The 25,745-nt window shown below is 44.6% G+C and overlaps 2 protein-coding genes across 7 annotated transcripts in view; one reads left to right on the forward strand and one right to left on the reverse strand.

The window, feature by feature from the left end:
- LOC143486725 (ribonuclease inhibitor-like) overlaps positions 1 to 19,385 on the forward strand; it is a 62,055-nt gene extending 42,670 nt beyond the window's left edge. Inside the window, exons 7-13 of one of the 3 annotated variants that reach the window (XM_076986105.1) lie at positions 823 to 993; positions 15,018 to 15,194; positions 15,337 to 15,513; positions 15,869 to 16,045; positions 16,251 to 16,427; positions 16,559 to 16,735; positions 17,176 to 18,598. In XM_076986105.1, the coding sequence (XP_076842220.1) occupies positions 823 to 993; positions 15,018 to 15,194; positions 15,337 to 15,513; positions 15,869 to 16,045; positions 16,251 to 16,427; positions 16,559 to 16,735; positions 17,176 to 17,311 (1,192 nt within the window). In that variant the 3' untranslated portion in view covers positions 17,312 to 18,598. Of the gene's footprint in view, positions 1 to 822; positions 994 to 15,017; positions 15,195 to 15,336; positions 15,514 to 15,868; positions 16,046 to 16,233; positions 16,428 to 16,558; positions 16,736 to 17,175 lie in introns of those variants that run through there. The other 2 variants (XM_076986106.1, XR_013123642.1) reach the window with 2 other exon arrangements.
- A 1,450-nt stretch (positions 19,386 to 20,835) lies between these two features.
- LOC143486740 (uncharacterized) lies at positions 20,836 to 25,468 on the reverse strand. 4 transcript variants are annotated; one of them, XM_076986139.1, is made up of 6 exons: positions 25,184 to 25,468; positions 23,991 to 24,084; positions 23,749 to 23,835; positions 21,700 to 22,026; positions 21,412 to 21,528; positions 20,837 to 21,339 (listed from the first exon to the last, which is right to left on the reverse strand). In XM_076986139.1, exons 1-6 carry the CDS (start codon positions 25,215 to 25,217, stop codon positions 21,207 to 21,209), a joined length of 792 nt encoding a protein of 263 aa, XP_076842254.1. In that variant the 5' UTR covers positions 25,218 to 25,468; the 3' UTR covers positions 20,837 to 21,206. The 4 variants fall into 4 exon arrangements, with proteins under 4 accessions (XP_076842256.1, XP_076842255.1, XP_076842254.1 ...); XM_076986138.1 differs by having other exon boundaries at positions 20,837 to 21,342; XM_076986141.1 differs by lacking the exon at positions 21,412 to 21,528 and having other exon boundaries at positions 20,836 to 21,339.
- Between the last annotated feature and the right edge of the window lie 277 nt (positions 25,469 to 25,745).

Genomic DNA, 25,745 nt, shown 5'->3' on the forward strand with positions numbered 1-25,745 from the left:
GAGATACTAACGCAATGGGGTCTTACAGAATTGACAAAATATAATTGCTCAAAAAACTTATTTTACGTGTAATAAAAATTCAAAGTTTCTCGTCCTGCCCGTTCACTTACATGGGAATGGATGGGGTTAAAAGTTGTACTGCAGCCAGCCACTAGAGGGCAGCTGACTCACGGAGGCTTCACTTTTCACTCGCGTCGTCCAGTCCACTTATATATATGGTCTCTGAACCAGACACACACACACACACACACACACCTTGTTTAAATGGATAAGTACATGGAGTCTGTAAGCAGATCTTATAAACCAGATTGTATAAAGTGAAGAAGTGCAAAGTCAGATCCTGAACATCACAGCTCAGAGACACAGGATCCTGCGTTATTGATTTGGTGAATTACAGGCGGAGAAGGTGTAGAGCAGGAAGAACTCTGAACTCTCTTCCTGTTCTTCCCCTTGAAATATTGAGGAATCTTCTGATTAATTCAGTCTCATTAATATCAAACATACACAGTTTTGATGGTAAAGGCAGTGGAGTATTTTTCAATAGGGTTTTATTTATATGCACTTCTTTTTACACACGTTATACACACACACACACACACACACACACACACACACACACACACACACACACACACACACACACACACACACCTTATGTACAATATATGTTAGTTGATTTGTGTTATGTGAAAAAAAACTGGCACCAAATAGAGTAATTGTGTTGTATGTGTGTTGGTTGTGTGTTGTATGTGTGTTGTATGATGGTGTTGTATGTGTGTATGAGATGTGCAGTGTTCTGATTTATCATCATTAATCCTCCAGGTTGAGTTACTGTAATCTCACAGAGAAAAGCTGTGATGTTCTGGCCTCCGTTCTCACATCAAACTCCAGTTTGAGAGAGCTGGACCTGAGTGGGAATATACTGCGGAATTCAGGAGTGAAGATACTCTGTTCTGGACTGGAGAGTAAAGACTGTAAACTGGAGAAACTGAGGTGAGGTCATAATTTTTTCACTATGAAGTAGTGTGACGCATGTGTGAGAGAGTGTGCATTTGTGTTTGTTTGCCTGCTTGTGTTTTTGTGCATAGTTGTGTGTGTGTGTGTGTGTGTGTGTACATGTGTTCGTGCATCTGTTTGTGCATGTGCTTGTGTATACATGTTTGTGTGTGTAGGGCTAGAAGATATGGGCAGAATTTATATCACAATATATTTATAAATTTCGGTCAATACGATATAATTCCGATATCGATATGAACAATAAAATGTCAATGTCCTCCTTTAAAACTATATTTACTTTCGAAATAAAAATAGTACAAATAAATCATTGTCAACCTTTTATTTGTATTCATCCTTCATATACGAACATGAAGCACGACATCAAGTAAACAAACTCGTCAGCTTTGTTAACATTAATATCATCAAACTACAACACAGGCTGAATATCATATTCTTGTGTACATAGGTTAAAACCAAAGTGCTTCAGCCAAGATAGGGAATATGAAACTGAAATTACTGAAATGTGCCTTATTTGTCAATTGTGATTTTTCACCGCAATCAAAATTTGTCTTCCGCATTTACCCATCTGTGCAGTTAGAACACACATACACTAGTGATTACTAGGGGCCTGTGGTACACACATGCCCAGAGCGGTGGGCAGCCCTAGCCCGGTGCCCGGGGAGCAGTTGGGGTTAGGTGCCTTGCTCAAGGGCACCTCAGTCATGGCCTCAGGCCTGGGAATCGCACCCATGACACTCCGGTCACAAGACCAGTTCCCTACCACAGGACCATGACTGAAAAGTGTTCAAAAGAGTTGCAGAATACAGAAAAAAGAGTTAGCAACAATAAAAACACAGGTTGTTCGGGGAGGGACATGAATGAATGAATGAATGTTCGATTTATATAGCGCCTTTCCGAATTCCCAAGGCGCTTTACAATTTAACACAGGTACAAGTCACAGACAATCAATCACACACCGGCGAGAAGCGGCAGCCAATTGCGCACAGCGTACTCTCTACCGGAAGCCACAGCCCCCTGGGGGACTGAATGCAGGAAGGGGAGAGAGGACAGACCCTAGTGGCAGAGCACCATCCACCACTGGGCATACAAGCACACACACACACAGACACTACTTTTTATTGAACAGAGAGACACAGACACACACTCAGGGAGAATTTTTTTTGTTGACTGCCAATTTATTAACCTCCATGTTTTTGGACTGTGGGAGGAAACCGGAGATCCCGGTGGAAACACACGCAAACACGGGGAGAACATGGAAACTCCACTCAGATAGGGACTTGAACCCAAGACACCAGTGCTGAGAGGCAAACGTGCTAACCACCAAGCCACCGTGTTGCCCATATCTGAGGGTTGATAACCTATGAGGCTCCTAGAGGTTTCTGGCAAGAAAGCTGGTCTACATTATCTGGCTTCAAAGCTGCCCTTTTACATGTGACTGTGTTGCAACCTGTGCTAAAACCCTCTCAGAGGGGGAGCTTGTGGCATGAATGCACAAGTACTGTTTTGCCAGTTTGCTTACTCTGGGGAAATTCTTTTGATAGACTTTCAATCAATCCAGAGGATCTGAGTCCTTGTCAACATCTGGGGACAGAAGGTAGTTTTCTAGCTCCCTCTCAACTGCCTGCTGTGCACTCAGGCCTGTTGTACTGGTAGCGGTGGGACTCTTTGAAAAAAGCTAGCCAGAGTCCTCTTTGCTTTCTTGGCTGGTGGCATTGCTGAAGCTTCTCCCATGGCTTCTTCACTGGACTCTTCTTCCTGTACCACAACAGCTCTCTCTGGTGCTCGGGGGCGTGTGTTGGGAGGGAGTGGTTTGGTGCTCGGGGGCGTGTGTTGGGAGGGAGTGGTTTGGTGCTCGGGGGCGTGTGTTGGGAGGGAGTGGTTTGGTGCTCGGGGGCACGTGTTGTGAGGGAGTGGTTTGGTGCTCGGGGGCGTGTGTTGTGAGGGAGTGGTTTGGTGCTCGGGGGCGCGTGTTGTGAGGGAGTGGTTTGGTGCTCGGGGGCACGTGTTGTGAGGGAGGGAGTGGTCTGGTGCTCGGGGGCGTGTGTTGTGAGGGAGGGAGTGGTCTGGTGCTCGGGGGCGTGTGTTGTGAGGGAGGGAGTGGTCTGGCGCTCGGGGGCGTGTGTTGTGAGGGAGGGAGTGGTCTGGCGCTCGGGGGCGTGTATTGTGAGGGAGTGGTCTGGTGCTCGGGGGCGTGTATTGGGAGGGAGTGGTTTGGTGCTCGGGGGCGTGTGTTGGGAGAGAGTGGTTTGGTGCTCGGGGGCGTGTGTTGGGAGAGAGTGGTTTGGTGCTCGGGGGCGCGTGTTGTGAGGGAGTGGTTTGGTGCTAGGGGGAGCGTGTTGTGAGGGAGTGGTTTGGTGCTAGGGGGCGTGTGTTGTGAGGGAGTGGTTTGGCGCTCGGGGGCGCGTGTTGTGAGGGAGTGGTTTGGTGCTAGGGGGCGTGTGTTGTGAGGGAGTGGTTTGGTGCTAGGGGGCGTGTATTGTGAGGGAGTGGTTTGGCGCTCGGGGGCGTGTATTGTGAGGGAGTGGTTTGGCGCTCGGGGGCGTGTGCTGTGAGGGAGTGGTTTGGCGCTCGGGGGCGTGTGTTGTGAGGGAGTGGTTTGGCGCTCGGGGGCGTGTATTGTGAGGGAGTGGTTTGGCGCTCGGGGGCGTGTATTGTGAGGGAGTGGTTTGGCGCTCGGGGGCGTGTGCTGTGAGGGAGTGGTTTGGCGCTCGGGGGCGTGTGTTGTGAGGGAGTGGTTTGGAGCTCTGGGGCTCGGGGTTTGGTGCTAGGGGGCGTGTGTTGTGAGGGAGTGGTTTGGTGCTAGGGGGCGTGTATTGTGAGGGAGTGGTTTGGTGCTAGGGGGCGTGTGTTGTGAGGGAGTGGTTTGGCGCTCGGGGGCGCGTGTTGTGAGGGAGTGGTTTGGTGCTAGGGGGCGTGTGTTGTGAGGGAGTGGTTTGGTGCTAGGGGGCGTGTATTGTGAGGGAGTGGTTTGGCGCTCGGGGGCGTGTATTGTGAGGGAGTGGTTTGGCGCTCGGGGGCGTGTGCTGTGAGGGAGTGGTTTGGCGCTCGGGGGCGTGTGTTGTGAGGGAGTGGTTTGGCGCTCGGGGGCGTGTATTGTGAGGGAGTGGTTTGGCGCTCGGGGGCGTGTATTGTGAGGGAGTGGTTTGGCGCTCGGGGGCGTGTGCTGTGAGGGAGTGGTTTGGCGCTCGGGGGCGTGTATTGTGAGGGAGTGGTTTGGCGCTCGGGGGCGTGTGCTGTGAGGGAGTGGTTTGGCGCTCGGGGGCGTGTGTTGTGAGGGAGTGGTTTGGCGCTCGGGGGCGTGTATTGTGAGGGAGTGGTTTGGCGCTCGGGGGCGTGTGCTGTGAGGGAGTGGTTTGGCGCTCGGGGGCGTGTGCTGTGAGGGAGTGGTTTGGCGCTCGGGGGCGTGTGTTGTGAGGGAGTGGTTTGGCGCTCGGGGGCGTGTATTGTGAGGGAGTGGTTTGGCGCTCGGGGGCGCATGTTGTGAAGGAGTGGTTTGGTGCTAGGGGGTGTGTATTGTGAGGGAGTGGTTTGGCGTTCGGGGGCGTGTGTTGTGAGGGAGTGGTTTGGCGCTCGGGGGCGTGTGTTGTGAGGGAGTGGTTTGGAGTTCTGGGGCGTGTATTGTGAGGGAGTGGTTTGGTGCTCGGGGGCGCGTGTTGTGAAGTAGTGCGAGCTGTGACGTGTGCCCTCTGGCGGCGGCCCGGCCTCCTCACCGTGACACTTATCTTATAAATTGCACACAATAAAACTGTGTGAATATAAATATATCACAAACAAATATAAAGAATATAGCTGTCGAAAACATACAAGCACTGCTACGATACGTTTTTTTTTTTGTTATTATCGTAACAAAATATATTCATACCAGAGACAAAATAACATAGGCCTCAAATGTATATTAATTGTGTATAGCTTACCAATAGCTGAGTTCAGTCGGTGCCCGAAACATTGTAGTCTTGTCCATCCATTCAACTCGGCGGCTTTGATGACATTGGTTCCAGTGCCTGTGGTAATGCAGACCTGGCGGTCCTCGCAGAGTCCCCAGGAGGTGAGTGCATCAAGTCTGACGGCAATTGCTTCGCCCGTGTGATCCTCAGGAAAGTAGACCATCTGAAGGCACAAGCTGATAAGCTTCCAGTCCTTATCAATACAGTGGATTGTCAGGCTTATGTATGGTTCAGAGGTTCGGCTTGATTACAGGTCAGCTGTGGTCGCGAAATACGATGCTGACTTGAATGAATGAATGAATGAATGTTCGATTTATATAGCGTCCTCTCAAATTCCCAAGGCGCTTTACAATTTAACACAGGTTCAAGTCACAGACAACCAATCACACACACACCGGTGAGAAGCGGCAGCCAATTGCGCACAGCGTACTCTCTACCAGGATCCACAGCCCCCTGGGGGACTGAATGGGGTGCAGGAAGGGGAGAGAGGACAGACTCTAGTGGCAGAGCACCATCCACCACTGGGCATACAAGCACACACACACACACACACACACACACTACTTTTTTTTTAATTGAACAGAGACACAGACACACACTCAGGGAGAATTTGTCATGGTCTGCCAGTTTACCTAACCTCCATGTCATTGGACTGTGGGAGAAAACCGGAGATCCCGGAGGAAACCCACACAGACACAGGGAGAACATGGAAACTCCACTCAGATAGGGACTTAAACCCAAGACCCCAGTGCTGAGATGCAAACGTGCTAACCACCAAGCCACCGTGCTGCCCAAGCCTTGAGCCTATCCTCCACCCTTTCCCTGACTTCACCGTAAAGTGCAGGTATAGATGTGCGTGAAAAATACCGGCGGCCAGGGAGTTCGTATCTGGGGTCCATAATTGACAATTTTCCTGAAGCCAACATTTTCCACCATACTAAATGGCATTGTGTCCTTAGCCAAGAAGTATGTTACAGCTTTAGTGATGTCTTCATGACGCTTGGACAGTTTGTCATATGGCATAAACGCAGCTATCCGTGTTTGCTGCATGGATTTCTCTTTGCTTGATACACCTGCTGGTGATGTTGGCTTAACAACCAGGGACAGGTTGGCTTAAACTTTTATGATGTCTCATTTTCAGACTTTCAGAATATTCTGTGGAGTGAAGCTGCTTCAAATGATGGAACAGATTTGATGTGTTCCCGCTGCTAGTCTGCACCACCCTACGGCACATTTTGCAGCACACTGAAACCTGAAGTTTATCAGACCTTCGTTAGCCAAACTACTTCCACACCAGAGAATTAGTCTTTCCCCTTTTGTCAACTATTTCGTCTGCCGTATTTCTGTTTGTTGAAGCTCGTTTAATCACAGTATTGCGGTCAGTGGTACTCATTTTGCAGCTAGTATACATCACAAGCCAAACCAAAACTAGCATAGCTGAGCTGAAAATTGTAATGTTGTAAATAGCGCTTATCAAAATATTGAAAATATGTTTAGAAATTATATCACCATTATTGAAAAATTTTCTAGCGCGATATATATTGAAATTGAGTTATTGTCCAGCATTTATGTATGTTCGCCTGTGTGAGAGAGACACAGAGGCCTCTGGAAAAGAGAAAAGACATCAAGATTGGGATCATTTCATATGAGAATGAAAAAAATGTTTTTTTAAAGCTAATTCCACAAAGAACACTTTTCCCTGTCGATTGTGAATGTGAATGGATGTGAATCCCTGTCTTAAATGCTCGCACACAAGACCCTGGGCAACGATAGGAGAATGAACGCCTGCATAGGATTGGTTAGTTGAGAAAGATTTTTCTGGAAAAGAGGCAGGGTTAGGAATTAATCCAATGTAGGAATAGGACAAGTCATTTTTAAATCATTTTGTCAGAGGTCCTACCTGCGAGTAAGTATCACGTTCCAAGAGAGCAGGAGCGAGATGAAGATCAAAGGAAGGTTGGAAGTAGCCGATGTAGGTTCAGGATGACGGCAGTATGTACAGTCATGGCCAAAAGTTTTGAGAATGATACAAATATTAATTTTTATAAAGTCTACTGCTTCAGTTTTTATAATGGCAATTTGCATATACTCCAAAATGTTAAAGAGTAATCAGCTTAACGGCAATTAATTGCAAAGACAATATTTGCCTAGAAAATGAACTTTATCCCCCAAAACTTCATTGCAGCCCTGCCTTAAAAGGACCAGCTAACATTGTTTCAGTGATTGCTCCATGAACACAGGTGTGGGTGTTGAGGACAGGGCTGGAGATCAATCTGTCATGATTAAGTAAGAATGACACCACTGGACACTTTAAAAGGAGGCTGGTGCTTGGCATCATTGTTTCTCTTCTGTTAACCATGGTTATCTCTAAAGAAACACGTGCAGTCATTATTGCACTGCACAAAAATGGCCTAACAGGGAAGAGTATCGCAGCTAGAAAGATTGCACCTCAGTCAACAATCTATCGCATCATCAAGAACTTCAAGGAGAGAGGTTCCATTGTTGCCAAAAAAGCTCCAGGGCGCCCAAGAAAGACCAGCAAGCGCCAGGACCGTCTCTTAAAAGTGTTTCAGCTGCGGGATCGGGCTACCAGCAGTGCAGAGCTTGCTCAGGAATGGCAGCAGGCAGGTGTGAGTGCATCTGCACGCACTGTGAGGCGGAGACTCTTGGAGCAAGGCCTGGTCTCAAGGAGGTCAGCAAAGAAGCCACTTCTCTCCAGAAAAAACATCAGGGACAGACTGATATTCTGCAAAAGGTACAGGGAGTGGACTACTGAGGACTGGGGTAAAGTCATTTTCTCTGATGAATCTCCTTTCCGATTGTTTGGGACATCTGGAAAACAGCTTGTTCGGAGAAGACGAGGTGAGCGCTACCACCAGTCTTGTCTCATGCCAACTGTAAAGCATCCTGAAACCATTAATGTGTGGGGTTGCTTCTCAGACAAGGGAATCGGCTCTCTCACAGTCTTGCCTAAAAACACAGCCATGAATAAAGAATGGTACCAGAATGTCCTCCGAGAGCAACTTCTCCCAACTATCCAAGAGCAGTTTGGTGATCAACAATGCCTTTTCCAGCATGATAGAGCACCTTGCCATAAAGCAAAGGTGATAACTAAATGGCTCATGGAACAAAACAGAGATTTTGGGTCCATGGCCTGGAAACTCCCCAGATCTTAATCCCATTGAGAACTTGTGGTCAATCATCAAGAGACGGGTGGACAAACAAAAATCTACACATTCTGACAAAATGCAAGCATTGATTGTGCAAGAATGGACTGCTATCAGTCAGGATTTGGTCCAGAAGTTGATTTGAGAGCATGCCACGGAGAATTGCAGAGGTCCTGAAGAAGAAGGGTCAACACTGCAAATATTGACTTGCTGCATTAACTCATTCTAACTGTCAATAAAAGCTTTTGTTACTCATAATATGATTGCAATTACACAGGTCAACAGCATTTTTGGGGCCAAAGATATTTCAACGAATTTAGGGTAACTTTGGGGTGCTGATTCTGAATATGTCATCAGTTTTGCCAGATTGGCTCAAGTTTTTGAGATTTTTCGTGAAATGTGTAAAAAAAAAGACGTAATTTGCTACACGCGGATTAACTTTATTTTATTTTATTTTATTTAAAATAGGCCAAATACACTTTTTTAATGAAGTCTGTTATGTTTCTTCTATGTTTTTGCAGTGTATATTCACCACAAATGTAACAGAATGTGTCTGGATCGTTAAGACAACTTCTTCTTGATGAGTTCATGCTTTTCGCTGGAAAACAAACAACAACATAAAGTTAGTGCAAAAATCAAGCTATGAACAAACTTTTAGAACACTAATTAACAAAAAACTATATTGAGAACTGCTCAGTTCAAGTACTAATCCCAAGAAATTAATGAGATGATGCGTCGCATTTACCAACAAGTGCTATAAATAAGATACCAGAAATCTCAAAAACTTGAGCCAATCTGGCAAAACTGATAGCATATTCAGAATCAGCACCCCAAAAATACCCCAAATTCATTAAAATATTTTGGACACCAGTAAATTTTTTTTATTTTTTTTGTTGACCTGTGTTATATTTCTGTATGTGATAAAAACATCTGACAAACACACACATAAAAACGAGAGGGCAGCAGATCATGTGAAAATATAATATTTGTGTCATTCTCAAAACTTTTGGCCATGACTGTACTTTTGTTAACTGTAAATCAATTTTGGCAATAGTCCTGTTGGAACATGACTAGGGGTGGAGAGGAGGAGGGGTCTGGGGAGGGGTTTGCTTATGGCCATAAATAATTTTGACGACTCTGGCCCTGTACCTTATATATCCTGTGTTTGTGTGCATGTGTGTGTTTGCGTTTGTGATTGTGTGTGTGTGTTTGAGTTTGTGTGTGGGTATGTATGATTTATGAGCATATGTGCGTACACATGTTTGTGTGCATGTGACTGGACTCTCTTGTTATAGTCCTCAGAGATTTTAACAAAGGGAAACTTAGTCATGAACTGCCGAAATACAGTTTGTTACATGTCCGACCAGAGAGGGGAACACATTGGATCACTGTTACACTACAGTGAGTGGTGCTTACCGTGCTGTGCCCTGTGCGGCTCTAGGACTCTCAGATCATGTCATGGTTCACCTGATTCCTGCATACAGGCAGAGACTAAAGCTCTCTAAACCGTGAGGACGTTGGCTTGCTCACAGGGGCTAGGACTCGGCACTTGTAAAGCTGCTTTGAGACAACAACTGTTGTAAAAGCACTATATAAATAAATTTTGATTGATTGATTGATAAAAAGTGGACCAGTGAAGCTGTGGAGGAGCTACGCACGTGTTTAGACACCACAGACTGGGACATGTTCAAGGCTTCTACAGACAGCCTAGATGAATACACAGATACAGTGACATCATATATACATTTCTGTGAAGACTCCATCATTCCATCACGCCCCAGAATCACCTTTAATAATGATAAACCCTGGTTCACACCAAAACTTAGACAGCTTCGCCAGCAGAAAGAGGTTGCTTTCAGAGAGGGAGACAGAACCAGCTACAGAGGTGCAAAGTATGAATTTAGCAGGGAGGTGTTAAAAGCTAAAGCCAAGTACAATGCTCGTCTGAGGCAGCGGTTCTGTGCTAACGACTCTGCCACCGTATGGAGGGGGCTGAAAGAGATCACCAACTATAGGCACAGAGCACCTCAATGTTCAGAAAATTTCAAGCTGGCTAATGATCTTAACGACTTCTATTCACGTTTTGAAGTCATGGATTCACACCCTCCATCCTCCTTCCCCCACAACACAATACACTCAATCACTCTGGATTGCCCACCTGCCCCTGCTGCCCTCTCAGTCCAGGAGGGGGATGTGAACAGGCTGTTTAGGAGGCTTAATCCACACAAGGCTTCGGGCCCTGACTCCTTGAGACACTGCGCTGATGAGCTGGCCCCAGTCTTCACGGGAATCTTCAACTCTTCTCTGGAGTCATGCCATGTCCCAGCCTGTTTCAAGTCCTCCATCATCGTCCCTGTCCCCAAGAAACCATGCGCCACAGGACTTAATGACTACAGGCCTGTAGCCCTGACGTAGTCATGAAGACCTTTGAACGTCTGGTATTATGCCACCTCAAGTCCATCACCAACTCTCTTCTGGACCCCCTGCAGTTTGCCTACAGGGCCAACATGTCCGTAGATGATGCCATAAACCTGGCCCTCCACTTCATCCTGCAGCAGCTGGACTCCCCAGGAACCTACGTTAGGATCCTGTTTGTGGATTTCAGCTCTGCATTCAACACTATCCTTCCCACTCTGCTTCAGGACAAGCTCTCTCTGCTTAATGTGCCCAACTCCACCTGCAGGTGGATCACAGACTTCCTCACGGACCGCAGTCAGCGAGTACGGCTGGGGAAGACTGTCTTGAACACGCGGACTTTAAGCACAGGGTCTCCCCAGGGCTGTGTACTTTCCCCTCTGCTCTTCTCCCTGTACACCAACTGCGGCACCTCCATCCATGACTCTGTCAAACTGATTAAGTTTGCGGACGACACCACCCTCATTGGACTCATCTCCGACGGTGATGAGTCTGCCTACAGGATGGAGGTGGACCAGCTGGTGACCTGGTGCAGCAACAGCAACTTGGTGCTCAACGCCCAGAAGACAGTGGAGATGATTGTGGACTTCAGGAAAGCCACAAGCCCCCTGTCCCCACTCATCCTTACCGAGACCCCCATCACCACTGTGGACTATTACCGGTTCCTTGGTACCACCATCACCCAGGACCTCAAGTGGGAGCTGAACATCAGCTCCCTCATCAAGAAGGCCCAGCAGAGAATGTACTTTCTGTGGCAGCTGTGGAAAGCCAACCTGCCGGCCCAGCTGATGGTACAGTTCTACACGGCCATCATTGAGTCCATCCTCAGCTCCTCCATCACGGTGTGGTAAACCGGGGCCGCTGCCAGGGACAGACAAAGGCTGCAGCGCATTGTGCGCTCCGCGGAGAAGGTGATAGGCTGCAGCCTCCCATCTCTCCAAGACCTGTACGTCTCCAGGACGGTGGGGAGAGCGGATCGGATCATAGCAGATCCTTATCACCCCGCACACGGACTATTTGATCCACTCCCCTCGGGTTGGAGGCTTCGGTCCATACGGACCAGAACCTCCCGCCACAAGAACAGTTTCTTTCACTCTGCCATTGGACTCAAGAACAGCATATAATCATGTTATTTTTCCCGCACAACCTGCCTTGGTCACTATACTTGGAATGCACTATTCCACATGCACTGCTGTATATAGTACTGTTGTTGTACATTGCCCTCTGTATTTTATTCATTTTTATTCATTTTATTCATTCTATTTATATTTCCCTATTATTACTTGTTTTCATGTTGCACCTACATGCTGAAGCAAATTCCTAGTCTATGAACCCTGTTCATTGACAATGGCAATAAAACTTTTTCTGATTCTGATGTATTTGTGTATTTTTGTATGTTTTTCTCCTTTTTACTTATTTGTATGGAAGTTCCCAATTTCAGACACTGGAGAAACTACAGTGAGTTACTGGCAGAGGTGGGGACTCGAGTCACATGACTTGGACTCGAGTCAGACTCGAGTCATTAATATTAAGACTTTTGACTTGACTTGAAAAAATATTCAGAGACTTAGACTTGACTTGGACTTTTACACCAATAACTTGGGACTTGAATTGGACTTGAACCTGTTTACTTGCAAATACTTGCTTTTTTTACCCCAAATCTAAATTTTAAAACGCATATTAATATTTATAAAGTGCGCCCCATTAATTTCATTTCCGTCCTTCTGATGCAGACCGGTGTTACACCAGATTCTGTGACCGTCGAGTTTTGTGACCACAGGGGGCGCTATGTCACAGTTTCTGTTCAGAGGCACAAACACTTTACGAATGCTACGTAAACTACGCTGATGCACTTTCTTTACTCGTTTTGTTGGTGTACACGAGCCAAAATATGACAGATGTTTATATTTACATTTTATCGTCTCTTAATTACATAAATGTACTTAAACAAGATTTACCATCCCCTCACCATTGCAGCCAACAAAGAAATCATGAATGGGATGTACAGGTGAGCCTTTTTAACTGGGGTCACCAATTCTGACGGCAGCCATCAGAATATGTGACCCCACTGAATCTCCAGGTAACAATAGTACACCGTGACCCCACAATAACAGAAAACAATGAAAAAATAACCCTAACCTTTTATTAGTCTATATTTAAACTAGTGGTGGTACTTTAACGCGTTAATTTCGATTAATTAATTACAGGAAAATTAACGCACTAAAAAAATTAACGCATTTAACGGACGAGACACTTTTGCACCGTGGAATGTTTCTCAGTGCGCGAGTTCCGGGCATACAGATTATGGACACACAATAAGATCATGATGGAGATGACTGAAGAGGCTACGCTGGTGGATGGGAAATTTAAATAAAAGAAACTTTCAGATGGAAGTACAAACAAAAATAGTGTTATTTACACTTTATGTAGGAAGGAGTTCGCTTATCACAGGAGCACTTCCACCCTTCGTTACCACCTCAACGCAAAACATGTTGCGACTAAAGCTGGGCGTACACTGTGCGATATTTTAAATCGTGTACTCAGCTCCAGCTCAAACTGTATGACTAAATCGCAGGGAGAGTCGGCTCGTGGAGCTGCTTCAACAGTGCGATACTCTCACGAGGAGCGATTTGAATTTCAAACATGTTTGATGTTCTTGCGACGCTGCGATTTCTGATCGGGAGTTGGTCGTGAGGTGTGAATCGTTCCTCGTTTACCTGTGTAAACTATACGATGCACGACACGCGATTGAGCCGAAACGAGTGAAAAATCGGCTGAAAATGGGCCAAAAATCGCACAGTGTACGCCCAGCTTAACGTGCAGGTCAGTAATGATAACTTAGCTGCTAAATGTATTCCTAGTACGATAGGGTGACCAAACCTCCGTAATTCACATCCTGTGAGGAAACGTCCTGGTTTTTAAATGACCTTCATTGGACCATTAAGACTGGATTAAACTTTCGCGAGTGGCCGTAGCGCGCGACTCCACACGCGTTTATACATGATGCGTCACATTATTTGTGTTGTCCGCTCTCTGTGGTCGAAGATAAATGCTTACAAGAAGCGCTGCGAATTGCGTCAACTGATGCAAGTTACGAACTACCGTCCAGGGGTGAGTTTCCCAAAACGTTCTTAGCGCCAGGTACTTTTTAACCTCGTACGTAAGAACGAGGTGACGAAGTACTTGGCACTAAGAACGTTTTGGGAAACTCACCCCAGAAAGACAATGTCGAAGAAAATCCAGCAGCTGTATGATGAGGAAAGAATTAAAACAGGTTATTGTGAAGAGTGCCACAAATGTGGCTCTGACTGGGGATCACTGGACCTCTGTTAGCAACAAGAATGATCTTGGTGTGACAGCTCATATTATAGATGATGAATCTATAGATGATGAAGATCCAGTCATTTGCTTTGAGCATGCAGAAGACCACTTCTAGGCACTATGAAGATGCCTATGGCAGAGGCCTGGGAAATTAAAGAAAGTCTACCATCTAAAATGGTATTAAAAAACATCTTCTGATTTACTTCAATTCTTCCATTATCCTGAGCAAAACTCCCTAAATTAAACAACATTTTTGGTCAGAATTTCCAATGTTCTGAACTGTTTTCTGCACACTACACATATATTGGTCTTCGTAGTAGACTGGTGGAAAAATAAACAAGATGTTGAAGTTTATGATTATGTTCATTGATTCATTCATCATTCAAACTTAAATTAATATTTCTCATGTTAAATACTGAAATGCGATTAAAATGCGATTAATTTCGATTAATTAATTACAAAGCTTCCGATTAATTCGATTAATTTTTTTAATCGCGTCCCACCCCTAATTTAAACATTTTATCCAAATGTTTAGAATAACCATTCGTAATGACAGCATCTTGCTTACGATGAAGTTTGCTATTTTCGTGTAAAATGATGTAACGAAACATTCTTGTTTAAGTACATTTATGTAATTAAGAGAAGATAAAATGTAAATGATCTGTCATCTTTTGGCTGGCGGACACCAACAAAACGAGTAAAGAAACGCATCAGCGTAGCATTCGTAAAGCGTTGGTGCCTGTAAAAAAAAAAAAAGACTCGAAAGGACTTGAAATTCCAAGTTTCAGACTTGGGACTTGACTTGACGGTTGCTTGTCTTGACTCGAGACTTGACTTGAGTTGACTGTCTTTGCTTGAGACTTGACTCGGGACTTGAGGATAAAGACTTGGACTTACTTGAGACTTGCAAAACACTGACTTGGTCCCACCTCTGGTGGACTCACACACGAGAGATTATGTGCATGTGTGTGTGTGTGTTCGTGTGTGAGTGTGTGTTCGTGAGTGTGTGTGTGTTCCTGTGTGAGTGTGTGTATAAAGCCCTAATTATGCTGACTGTGTGTGGATGTGTTGAGCTTTAAGTAGTGTGTGTGTGTGTGTGTGTGTGTGTGTGTCTGTGTTCAAGTACACTGAGGTGTTTTTCTCCTCTCTACAGTCTGTCTTACTGCATGATTACAGAGGTAGGCTGTGCTGCTCTGTGTTCAGCTCTGAGGTCAAACCCCTCATCACACCTGAGAGAGCTGAACCTGCACTACAATAAATCAGTAGACTCAGGAGTGAAGCAGCTCTCTGATCTACTGGAGGATTCAAACTGTAAACTGGAGAAACTAGAGTGAGTTACTGGACTACTGTTTATAGACACACATTTGAGATATTATGTGCATCTGTGTGTGTGTGCTTGCATGTGTGTGTGTGTGTGTGTGTGTGTGTTGAGTTCTATGTACACTGAGGTGTTTTTCTTCTTCTCTCTACAGTCTGTCTGACTGCAGTATTCGAGAGGAAGACTGTGCTGCTCTGTGTTCAGCTTTGAAGAAAAACCCCTCATCACACCTGAGAGATCTGAACCTGAACTCCAATAAACCAGGAGACTCAGGAGTGAAGCAGCTCTCTGCTCTAATGGAGGATCCACACTGTAAACTGGAGAAACTAGAGTGAGTTACTGGACTACTGTTGATAGACACACACATGAGTGTGTGTGTGTGTGTGTGTGTGTGTGTATGCTTGCTTGCATGTGTGTGTGTTGTGTGTGTGTTTGTGTGCCACTGGCTCCTTGTATGTGTGTGTGTGCCACTGGCTCCTTGAGTGGTTTTTTTTTCTGGAACTCTGGTGTGTGTGTGTGCACCTTTGTTTTCCAATGTCACGTGTGTTGAGCCCTAAGTATACTGTGTGTGTGTGTGTGTGTGTGTGTGTGTGTGTGTGTGTGTGTGTGTGTGTGTGTGTGTGTGTGTGTGTGTGTGTGTATTGACCTCTAAGTACACTAAGGTGTTTTTCTCTTTCTCTCTACAGTCTGTCTGACTGCAGTATAAGAGAGGAAGGCTGTGCTGCTCTGTGTTCAGCTCTGAAGAAAAACCCCTCATCACACCTGAGAGAGCTGAATCTGAACTACAATGAACCAGGAGACTCAGGAGTGAAGCAGCTCTCTGCTCTACTGAAGTATCCACACTGTACACTGGAGATACTAGAGTGAGTTACTGGACTACTGTTGATAGACACACGAGAGAGTGTGTTCATCTGTGTGTGTGTGTGTGTGTGTGTGTGTGTGTAAAGCCCTAATTGTACTGACTATGTGTGGATGTGTTGAGCCCTAAGTATACTGTATGTGTGTTGATCTCTAACTACACTGAGGTGTTTTCTCCTCTCTCCTCTCTGAGGTTTCTTCTCTCTACAGTCTGTCTGACTGCGGTATTACAGAGAAAGGCTGTGCTGCTCTGTGTTCAGCTCTGAAGAAAAACCCCTCATCACACCTGAGAGAGCTGAACTTGAATTCCAATAAACCAGGAGACTCAGGAGTGAAGCTGCTCTCTGATCTACTGGAGAATCCACACTGTACACTGGAGAAACTAAAGTGAGTTATTGGACTACTGTTTATGGACACACGTGTGAGAGATTGTGTGTGTGTGTGTGTGTGTGTGTGTTGTGTGTGTGTGTGTGTTGATCTCTAAGTACACTGAGGTGTTTTTCTCCTTCTCTCTACAGTCTGTCTGATTGCAGAATTACAGAGAAAGGCTGTGCTGCTCTGTGTTCAGCTCTGCAGAAAAACCTCTCATCACACCTGAAAGAGCTGAATCTGAACCACAATAAACCAGGAGACTCAGGAGTGGAGCAGCTCTCTGCTCTACTGGAGGATCCACACTGTACACTGGAGAAACTAGAGTGAGTTACTGACTTACTGATTATAAACACACACAAGAGTATGTGTACATCTGTGTGTGTATGCTTGCATGTGTGTAAAAAAATGTAAATGTGCCGTATTTGTCAATTGTGATTGTCACCCCAATTGAAATTTGTCCTCTGCATTTATCCATCTGTGCAGTTAGAATACACACACACACACACACACACACACTAGTGATTACAAGGGGGCTGTGGATCACACGTGCCCAGAGCGGTGGGCAGCCCTAGCCCGGCGCCCGGGGAGCAGTTGGGGTTAGGTGCCTTGCTCAAGGGCACCTCAGTCATACCTCAAGTATACTGAGTGTGTGTATGTGTCAAGCTCCAAGTACTGTGTGTGTGTGTGTGTGTGTGTGTGTGTGTGTGTGTGTGTGTGTGTGTTGATCTCTAAGTACACTGAAATGTTTTTCTCCTCTCTACAGTCTGTCTTGGTGCAGTATTAGAGAGGAAGGCTGTGTTGCTCTGTGTTCAGCTTTGAAGAAAAACCCCTCATCACACCTGCGAGAGCTGAACCTGGACTATAATAAATCAGGATTGAAGACCAAGCTGGTTTTGTAAGATGTGTAATGTGTTTTCTTACACTCTTCTATATGTTATGAGCTGCTTGGATCCTAAACTCCAGAGTGATCTGACAGTAGAGGCTTACAGTGAGTATTCACAGTATGGACAGACACTCCAGTCTACGCTGGGGAACTTTGCAGCTCCTTCAGGGTCACATTTAGTCTCTGTGCTGCCTCTCTTATTAATGGCCTCCTTGCCCAGTCTGAGAGTTTGGTGGGCAGTCCTGTCCTGGCAGGTCTGTAGTGGTACCATGTTCTTACCATTTGATGATAATGGATTTGATGAAGGTGGTGTGGTGTTGAGCACTGTCGCCTCACAGCAAGGTGGTCTGGGTTTGATTCATGGTCTGGTCTGCTCTGTGTGGAGTTTGTATGTTTTCCCTGTTGTCTCCGGGTTCTCCGGTTTCCTCCCACCGTCCAAAGACATATGTGACCCCAACTAGCAGGATTCCCTTAATGGAGTTGATGGTGCTCCGGGGGATCATCAGAGATTGGGATATTTATTTACAACCCAACCCTGACTTCTTTGTGGTGTTGGTTGTTTAATGGTGCCTCTTCCTTAATGGTGTTGCAGCTTCTGGGGCCTTTCAGAAAAGCTGTGTCTCTACTGACAGTTCATGTGCCACTTGTGACTGCACACAGGTGAAGTTCATTTCAATAAGCATGTGACTTCTGGTTGAAGCAGAACTTTTTAGGGATTCATAACAAAATATGTTTTTATTTACAAAATTTAAATATAATTTTTTTGTCTTTTCGCTTCACCAACTTTTTTACATTTAAATACAGGATGTAATGCAATAAAATTTGTATAAAGCCAATATTTTCAAATCATTTAAATAAGAGTGATGTGCGTGCATGCGTGTGGTTGTGTTTTTTCCATATCTGATCATGCAGTATTAATCATGTTCTCTTAGAACATCTGAAAACTGATGTTCCTGGAGATCCTTCACATCTAGGAGACACCTGAGGGGCTTCTTACTGTAATGGAATGTCATGCCACCAGGTGTCATACTAGAGTTAGGATATACATGATGTACCTAGCCAGGGAAAAACGTAAGAATAAATACAGTTCATGCACGGAGATCCACGCTGGTGTTGCTGTCTGGTTCTTATAAAGATATACTTACCCAACATTATACATGGTGTCAGAAGTTGGTGACAAGTATCTGACAGAAGATGGAGTCGACAGAGAGACACAGGTGAGAGAGAAAAAAAAGTAAAAAAAAAAAAATCTCATCAGTGACTACACCGGTATCAAAGCAAATTAGCTCACGGAGAAGCAAGCAAGTAGCTAACTGGTTTACTCGCTGTGAGAGAAGGGAGGAACGAGAAAAATGGATCAGATTTTTGATACCACCTCCGGACAGTTTTAACTTCGATGAGCCAATCAGTTGGACTCGATGGATAAGATGCTTCGAGCAGTTCCGAATAGCATCGTGGGTTATCAGAGAAGAGTGAGGAATACCAGATCAACTCACTGCTCAACTTAATGGGGGAGAAAAGTGATGACGTGATGAACTCAGTACAGTTGGAGGAAGCCAAAAGGAGGGAATACGAAGTGTGCGTGCAAAGCTTTAGGTGGGCATTTTATTGGCAAACACAATGTTATTTACAAGAGAGCCAGATTTAACAGCAGATATCAACAACCTGGCGAAAGTAGGCCTGTCGCGATAATTACATTATCGACTTATCGTACGATTTTTTAAACCGCTATAATTTTTGCTGATGTCGATAATTGGCCATTAGGTTTCCACACAAATTTGTTTTCATGAGAATAAACTGCAACTACATTAGATTTCAGAAAGTCACGCAGTGCATGCGTCAATAACAGTGCCTCCACACACACAGGCGGAGATGTTAGTTCGCGGACGTATTCGAGGCTAATCAGTCCCACTAGGATTTCGCGGGCCTTTTTTGTGATTGCTGTGGGCTAAAATGTTTGATGTTGCGGGTGTTTTTCAAAAAAATTGCGATGGAAGTTGTGGTGTGTTTTTGCGAGTACATTGCAATAGGGAGTAAATGTTGTATGGTTTCCTCTATTTAGTAGTCCATTTTAATTATCTATTTACCTATTTATTCAGGGTTGCCAACTTTTCAAGATCGCTTGGAGTGAGATTTGAACCTGAAGGGGGTGGCGAACGTTAATTGTTGACGGGGGGGCGGGGTTAGCGAACGTAAGTTGTTACTGGGCGGCCTGTAAAATGGACACAAATTAAGTATTATATCGAGATCGATCGACAGTGGTTGGCGCCAGAGCGAACTATACTAACTCATAGGTGTGGATCAGAGATAAATTAAACTAGTTTTTTTTTCTGCGTGAGAAATCGGATGTGTGGTGTGTGAGCGTGTGAAGACGGTCAAATGCGTGTGTCTCACGCTCAATGCGTGAGGGTTGGCAACCCTGATTTATTTATTTATGGGTAATATGCTTCTGTAGGTACCATGCTAAACCAGCAGGTGGCAGTACCACTGGCAACACATGGAACAAGCTTGCTTTGACGGAAGTAAGGGTGTGTCTACAGTTCAGCGTTGCGTCCGAAATCGCGTACTTAAGCAGTACGTTCTAGATTTCGGTGCAGTACGTTCTTCCCAACCGTCAAAGCAGTACGTTATTTAAGTACGAGATTGGTCAGTATGCATCCAACTTCGGACATACTACGTCCGCCATCTTACCTGTCACATGACCTATGACGTTACGCTACTAAATTAAAAGCCCCATTTGACAGTTTTCTAGTTTATGGTCTGTTCGCGATTTACATTAGATTTGCTTCATTTACATTGACTTCATTTACATTTCATTTTACATTTACCTCGTCAAGACAGTTCTTGCGATGGTATTCTCTGCAAGACGGCGTCGAGTAGTAGCTCGGAGAAGATTCCTCAGGAATTTGATCATTTACCTCAGGAGAAATGTAAGTACCGCTATCGTCTTTAGCAATCGTAGCCGGCACTTACTACATACATATTTGTGCTATATTACTGATTGGACAGCACAAATCAATGACATCTTAATAATAAGATGATTAAAAATACAGCTTCAAGTTATATTTCTAGACCAGAGGTCACTAACAGGCGGACCGCGGTCCGGATCATACCTGTCAAGTGTCCCGTTTTGGCCGGGACAGTCCCGTATTTTACCGCTCTGTCCCGGCGTCATCCCGTATTTTTATTTGTCCCGTATTTCCGATATCTCACGCCGAAAAAAATATCCAGTTTATTTACCTCAGATCCCCATATATGATTCAATACGTTACTAGTTCGCTAGCTCTGGCGCCATCCACCGGCGATATAACACTGAATCTGTGTCCATTTTACGCCCTCCCTAACTCTGCAAATTTCTATTTCCATGGTCCGCAACCAACGGACCCAAATGCCATCCCATCCGGACCCAGAATAAATTGTTAAAAATATTTTTTAATTTTGACGGGAGAATTAATTTTAAACCGGAGCATTTATTTCAGCGCTATTGAAAAAAACACTCCGTTACAAGTGTTACGTTCGCCACCTAAGCCCCCCCGGTCACCGCCGCCGCGATTAGCCCTGTTAGTGGAGCTAGAGTTAGTGGAGCTTCGAGCGTAGTGGTAAATATCTGGTTTGAATACCGCGGAGCAAAAAACATTCTTTGTGCTCATGATTATGAAATAATGTATAGTCAAACCACTTTCACAAAAATATTTATTCAATTTATTTTACAGTAAATAAAAAACCAAATTCTAATTGGATCAAATAAATAAAGTATTATTATATTAATAATTAATTAAACTATGTGCATTGATTTACAGGATGGGAGCCTGACGTATTGTCACCTCAATACAGCTGTGCCCGTCTTGCAGCTGTATTTCGGTGGTGGAGACCTCAGGGCAGATTTCAGACTCTCCCGTGAGACCATCACGTCACTCAGTAATGCACTGAGGCAGGAGACTGATCATGGGTGGAGCAGGGACATCGAGCTGTTGGTGTTCCTTTACTGGCTGGCACACGCAGCATCCTATCGTGTGGTCTCCCGAGCGTTCGCCATCCCAAGATCTACTGTGTGTGACATCGTGCACAGAATGAGCAAGGCAGTCAGTGGCATTTTGAAGAGGGTCATCATGTTACCTGCTGGTGATGAACTGGATGTGGTAGGAGCAGGATTTGCCCAGTTGGCTGGATCGGCGTCCTTCAAAGTGGCAGTTGGTGCCATCGACGGGTGCCACATCAGAATAAAACCCCCATCTGCCAATGCACAGTGCTACCTGAACAGGAAGCTTTTTTATTCTGTGCAGCTGCAAGCAATCTGTGACCATCAGGGAAGGTTTATTGACATTTTTGTGGGTTACCCTGGGTCTGTACATGACGCACGGGTGCTGAAGAACAGCCCTATATACAAAGAGGGCCTATACCCACCTAGAGGAAGGTGCATCCTTGGTGATGGGGGTTATCCGTGCATCAGCGCACCAATCCAGCTCCTGACCCCTTATCGAGAGCCTGTGCAGAACCCTGTACAGGCTCGTTTCAACAGCAGACTCTCTCGGGCCAGGAACATAATTGAAAGAACATTTGGAATGCTGAAGACCCGCTGGCGATCCATTTTCTTTAAAGCCCTTGAGGTGAGCCCTGTCTTCGCACCCGAGGTTGTGGCATGCTGCGCTGTGCTCCACAACCTCTGCATTGCTCACGGCGACATCATAGACCCAGATGTTCCAGAGGCTGATGACACTGACCCACCAGAGCCTGTCGGCACAGAACAAACATCAGGGGAAGATGCACAAGAGATTCTGGCTGCAGCTGTCTCAGCACCACAACATTGTGTTTTAGCTCTGCACGAGCATGATTTATATTTAGGCCTTTCTCTTTGAGTGTTTAAAACATCGCTTTAAAACCCAACGGCTCTTTTAAGAGCCACCCACACTTTCGCCAAAAGAGTTTCCATATTCTAATTGTACATGCGGCACGACGACCAATACAGTTTGTAATTTCCATTTGGCGCCTGCATTCAGTAGGCCAGCATTTCTGTTTTCAATGAATTTTTTAGATATTCATTGGCTGTAATCATCAACATTAACAAAAATAAACACTTGAAATAGATCACCTTGTTTGTGATGAATCTATATAATATATGCGTTTTTTTGTATTTAATTACTGAAATTGATTAACTTTTTGATATAATTTACTGAGATGCACCTGTATTAGTTTCTCTATCTCCCTGCTGTAGGCTGACTCATCCCCACCAGAGATTAGACTAGTGATGGTGGTATCAGCAAACCTCAAGAGTTTGGCTGCTTCACGGAGGCACAGCTGTTTGTGTAGAAGGAGAAGAGCAGGGGAGAAAGGACAGGGCTTTGTGTGGAGTGAGCCCTGATGGTCCGGGAGTCAGACACGTTTTCCAACTTTCAAACGCTGATTTATGTTGATTTGATGCCAAATTAAAATCATTCCAAATTGTACTTGTTGGGTGTAAATGATGTATTACCTTTAGGTTATGAATATCATTTAGCATTAAAGTTTAAACAGAAAGCTTGCTCCATCAATACATTCAAAAGATCTATGAGAATTTCTACTCAGTGTGGCTACTGATCAGAAGACTAAAACTTGTTTAATTAATGAAGTTGTTTGGGACAAAAAGATCACACACGTACTTTATGCATAAGCTTGAAAACTATGCCCTACCTATAGTATACCTATAGTATAAGACTTGTATAAGACACAAAATCTAAACATATTTAAATTAAATCTACAACCTAACTATTTCTAGTTGCAAATGTATTACTGTCATCATTCTCACAATATATAATAACACCAAAAGACTTGAAAGCTGATATACAACTATTTATTTTTTAGCTAAAATCTCCAATACATTTAAAAATCTTTCCTCTCTCTCTCTTGCCTCCCTATCCCTCCTTTCCTCTCTTATTCTAGCTTCTGCATCTCTCTTCTCTTCTCGTGCTATTGTTTCCCTCTCTCTTCTTTCCTCTCTCTTTTCAGCCTCTCTCCATCTTCTTTCCTCCCTCTCCTCAGCCTCTCTCCATCTTCTTTCCTCCCTCTCCTCAGCCTCTCTCTGTCTTCTCTCGTCTCTTTCCTCAGCCTCTCTCTCCCTCTCATTTTCCCTCTCTTCCAACTCCCTCAAATATTCCATTAAATTCCCCCGCCTCTTCTTGGCAAGGGGTTCCTTTACAGAGGGCAGTGGCTCAACAGCAGCACCCTGGCCAGATGAGGCAATAAGGGTGGGTGGACTAATTGATGGCCTCCCACCTATTGCCTCATCCATGGCAGCATACCATTTCCAGGATGCTGCTGTTGCTACACCACCCTCTGTACTCACCCCAGTGGGGGGGCACTTCAGTTCCTACAAAATTCATAAAAACACGGAAGAGGGAACGGGGGACAACACCTTGTATTATAACTAAACCTTCACTGAATTATTTTAATCTGATAAACTATCAGGAAGAGACTTACCTTATATTTTTGCTTAAGGTTCTCCCACTTTTTTTTACATAAAGTGGAGAGATTGCCTTTGGCAATTTTTTCTCCAAGACGAAGGCTCTGCAAGATAATAGACATAACTGTTAACTACAGTAAAATGCATACACTGTCTTTTAAAACTGTTAATACTACATCTCTATTACATAAAGCCTTTTGTAGTTAATAGTGTACATGAACTGTAATGCACATGTATTAATTTAACCTAAGTTACTTACTCAAAACCTCGTACAGCTGCATTCCTTTTACCGGTGAAGAGGGCCGCATTGGCCACCCTCCACCGGATAAGGTCCCTGGTGTCTTCATCGGTCCCTGCAATAATAAACTTTAGCTTTAAAATTGATGGTTACTGTATCAGTGTAGCAAAGTTACAAAAATCAATAATCACAAAGCTAGATATATTTTTACAGTATAGAATATGGTAAGAATAGGTTAGCCTTTCAATAGTATTACTAAAAAGGTGAGGTGAATGCACGAACGTCGTTATATCAGTATGACAAACAACCAAGGTTTAAAATAAAAGAAAATGAACATAAAGGAATTCGACCTGCAAACCACTTGTAAACCAGATTAAGCTAGTCATGTCTTAAAATCATTGCGAGCAAAATGGTCTAAAATTGACGGATGCGCTTCAGATTTGTTGCGAGTTAATCGGTACAATTAGTATTAGCTTGACGGGTCAACTAGCGAGCTAACAACAGGCATGAAAATGTATGATCTGGTAAATGTAGAGGTAAATGTACGATCTGGTAAATGTAGAGGTAAATGTTCGCTCTTCTGCCGTGTCCCCGGTGTAGACAGCACTAGGTCCTGCGCCACAACACGAATGAAGAACGTTCGTATTTGGCCTCTATGATGATGTATCCGGGCAGAAATGGCCGATTTCGGAAGTGCTGTTTACTTAAGTCAATATGATTTTATATAAAAATATCTCCCCACCCCAAAAAAACTCATCGGATCTACACGATTCACGTAGGTCACCCTTTTCAACTTCAAAACAGCGAATGTCGCCGAAAGGTGACAGATTTTCATGCCTGTAACAATATTACATCAGCTTGGACTCGCTGATGGTCATAAACACTAAAAAAATACAGAAATCCACAGCTCCATTCGGATATTCGCATATGCATATAAATCTAACAAAACCGACATTAATACCGCACATTTTTCGCGTTATCGGATATATGAGTTAATCGGTATTAGCTGACGGGTTAACTAGCGAGCTAACAAGATTACCTCAGCTTGGACTCGCTAGCTGTGTTAATAAAATTTTTAAAAACTATATATATGTAATCTAACAAATTGTATTTTTCATTCTCAGTGACACTACTTGTAACGTCACTTGGGTTGCACTTGGTTTGCACATCGTCATATTTTTTAAATGTTTTATTTTGTGTTTGTATCTACTTACACTTGTAAATTGCTGGCTCGCCGCTTTCCGCCATTTTATTTTTCTAACTTCGAACTCCTCCGCTGCTCCAGTTGAATCATGGGATAGGACAGTTGCTCCAGTTGCATCATGGGATAGGACAGTGTGCTGCAATCACATACTTAAAAATGGCTGCCGATGCAGTACGTCATCCGGGTACGTTTCGCGTACTGGTTTAATGCATACTGTGGTTTCGGACGTACTAGGTTGCTCGCGTACTGCTTCTCGCGTACTATATAGTACTGTAGTACTCGGTTTCGGACGGACCGCAGGTGTTTAAATACCCTGAACAGCCATTCATCTCTCTCTCTCTGGTTTGACCGACACATAGGTTAGACCTATTAAAGAGAGGCTCCGTAATATCTCCCTCTCTCTCTGGTTTGACCGACACATAGGTTAGACCTATTAAAGAGAGGCTCCGTAATATCTCCCTCTCTCTCTGGTTTGACCGACACATAGGTTAGACCTATTAAAGAGAGGCTCCGTCATCTCTCTCTCTCCGGTTTTGTTTGAGAGCACGCGAACTTTGCAACGACTAACAGCA

This window comes from Brachyhypopomus gauderio, unplaced genomic scaffold, assembly GCF_052324685.1.
Source record: "Brachyhypopomus gauderio isolate BG-103 unplaced genomic scaffold, BGAUD_0.2 sc45, whole genome shotgun sequence".
Classification (NCBI taxonomy): Eukaryota; Metazoa; Chordata; class Actinopteri; order Gymnotiformes; family Hypopomidae; genus Brachyhypopomus; species Brachyhypopomus gauderio.

Bases quoted from the DNA above. Each gene is read 5' to 3' on its own strand.
- LOC143486740 (XM_076986138.1), bottom strand. From the start codon at position 25,217: ATGGCGGAAAGCGGCGAGCCAGCAATTTACAAGT. The intron at 23,836-23,990 runs GTAAGTAACTTA...ATTATCTTGCAG, and splicing joins GCAGCTGTACGAGGTTTTGA to AGCCTTCGTCTTGGAGAAAA. The intron at 21,529-21,699 runs GTGGGTATAGGC...GTGCATTGGCAG, and splicing joins AAGGATGCACCTTCCTCTAG to ATGGGGGTTTTATTCTGATG.